The 2342-nt window shown below is 75.2% G+C and overlaps 1 protein-coding gene across 1 annotated transcript in view; it reads right to left on the bottom strand.

The window, feature by feature from the left end:
- H696_03976 (hypothetical protein) overlaps nt 1-2240 on the bottom strand; it is a gene marked incomplete at its 5' end in the record, with an annotated part of 6073 nt that extends 3833 nt beyond the window's left edge. The window contains one exon of the mRNA XM_009497845.1: nt 71-2240. Coding sequence (XP_009496120.1) covers nt 71-2240 — 2170 coding nt within the window. The remainder of the gene's footprint in view (nt 1-70) is intronic.
- Nucleotides 2241-2342: the final 102 nt, after the last annotated feature.

The raw sequence follows: 2342 nt of genomic DNA, 5'->3' as shown, positions 1-2342 counted from the left end.
GGGGGGGGGGGAGGGGGGCATCGGGCGGCCGGGCGGACCGGCAAGCGCCATCCCGTCACAGGGTCACTACATTGGGCGAGGGGCCAGGCATGCAGTACCGGGCATTTGCCCGGACTGGGGGCCGCGAGCAAGGCGGCGGAGGGAGGCGGAGGGGAGCGAATCGCTGCGCACCAGAAAGTCAACTGGGCCATCGGCCGCGAGGAAGAAAGGCTCGAGAGCCGCGAGGCCCGGCGATCGACCAGCTCGGTGCCCACGTCGGAGTCGCCGCTGTTGTAGATGACCACGGCCGGGGCGCCGGCCATGTCCATGGAGGCCCCGGCGGCGGGGGGCGGCGAGGCACGCGCCTCCGGGACCGCCGCCGCCGCCGCCGCCGCCGCCGGCCCCAGGTCATTGGTCAGGGGAAAGGGCGACCCCTGGGGCGTGGGCGGCGGCGAGGCCGGAGTGGACACCGGGTGCTCCGGCAGCCCGGGCGACCCGGCCTTGGAGCCGGCGGCCGAAGTCCCCCCAGCGGCGGGGGCCTTGGTCGGGGGCTCCGGAGCTGGCCCATCGCCGGGGGAGCCGCCCGCCAGGCCGGCCCCCGCGAGACGGGCCTCCAATTCGCGAAGCATGCGCGCCTCGGCGTGGGCATGCTCACTCGAGGCGGGCAGGGCCTCCTCGCTGTTGCTGCTGCTGTTGCCGCCGCTGGACGAGGGGCCCGACGCACTGCGTGTCAGGGGCCCAGCCGGGCCGACATGCTGGATGTCCGACGGCTGGAGGCCGGGCGACGAGCCGCCGGAGTTGGACCGGCTGAAGAGCCCGAGCACGCCGCCGCGCTTTTTCGACGGACTGGCGGTGAGGCCGGGGGCGGCCGGGCTGCCGGATGCCGACAGCTCGGCCAGGCGCGCCCCGGCCGCCGGGCCGAACGATCCGGCCACCATGCCGGCGCCGGGGGCCGGCTGCCGGGCCTTCGCCCGGCAGGCGTTCATCACCACCAGGACATCCACGCCGATGGAGTTGAGGAAGCGCGCGGCCAGGCTCTCCGAGCGCGGCCCGGAGGTGGCGGAGGACGAGGAGGCGGCGGCGGCGGCGGCGGCGGCCCCCGCCGGGCCGGCCAGCGGGTCGAGGAAGCTCTGCAGCACATACGACGCATGGGAGGCCGCCGCATGGCCGCCGGCCTCGATGATGCTCATTCGCTCGCGGCCCCGGAGCGATGGGTGCCCCTGGGTGCCGATGATGGACCGCTCGGCCGCCGAGCAGGCGGACAGCTGCGCCGACAGGACGGCCGGCAGCAGCCGCGTGACAATGGCATGCCGGACGCGCGGGAAGTGCCGGCCCCGCAGCCGGGTCAGGGCGCCCAGCTCGCAGGCCACAAAGCGCACCAGCACCTGGGCGCCGCCGGGGCCCGGGGCGGCGTCCACCTCGCCGGAGGCCGGCGGCACCACCCGCACCACCACCCCCAGGCCATCCATCATGTCTTGGCGGAATTCCCCGAGAAACAGGTAGATGGCGCGCATGGCGGCGGCCGGGCCGCCGTCGGCCAATTCCCCGGCCTCGAAGACCCCCTCCGGGGCCTCGTGCAGCCGGTGCACGGCCAGGCCATGGCGCCGGCCGCGCTGGAATTGGCCCTGGTACAGGGAGCTGCGCCCGACCCCGGACCAGGGCGCGGACATGATCCCATGCCCGGCGGGCCGGTCATCGGCCCACTCGCCGGCGAAGAAGCCCGACCGGGCGCACAGCTTCCCCTGGCGAGCCACAGCCCGGGCCACCCGGGCATCATGGTCGGCCGTGGTGTCGCCCGGGCCGAGGACCGGCAGCGGCGAGCTCCGCGCCTGGCCGAAGGCCATATGCCCGCAGCCATGCCGGCGCCCGGTGCGCCATTGGCCGGAATAGAAAGACCCATCGATGGACAGGGCGTCGCCCACGCCATGGGGCACGCCCCGGTGCCCGGGCCGGTCATTGGAGTACATGCCCTCCACGGCGCCCGGGCCGCTGGGTTCCAGGACGAAGGACCGGACGCGCGCGCCGCCCGGCCCGGGCACCGACCCGGGGGCCGGCACAATCAGCTCCCCGTAGTACGTGACCCCGGGGCCCAAGCGGACGGCCCCATTGACCAGCTGGGCCCGGCTCAGCTGCTCCTCGGACATGTCCAGGGCCAGGGCCGGGCCGCCGGTCGGGTTGAAGGCCGCCAGAAGCCGCGACACGGGCACCTCGGCGATGAAGGTGTGGCCTCCGGGCGAGGGGGGCCCTGCGGGTGCCGGCATGACGTGCTTATCCGTCGAGGCGTAGAAGGCCCTACATGGCGCGCATGGGTGGTGTGTGAGTGTGTGTGTGTGTGTGTGTCTTTGGGCCGGGGGAGGGGGGGA

Source organism: Fonticula alba (genome assembly GCF_000388065.1).
Source record: "Fonticula alba strain ATCC 38817 unplaced genomic scaffold supercont2.6, whole genome shotgun sequence".
Classification (NCBI taxonomy): domain Eukaryota; order Rotosphaerida; family Fonticulaceae; genus Fonticula; species Fonticula alba.
The sequence above is the reverse complement of the archived record's forward strand: the minus strand, read 5'-3'. Positions and strand labels throughout refer to the sequence as shown.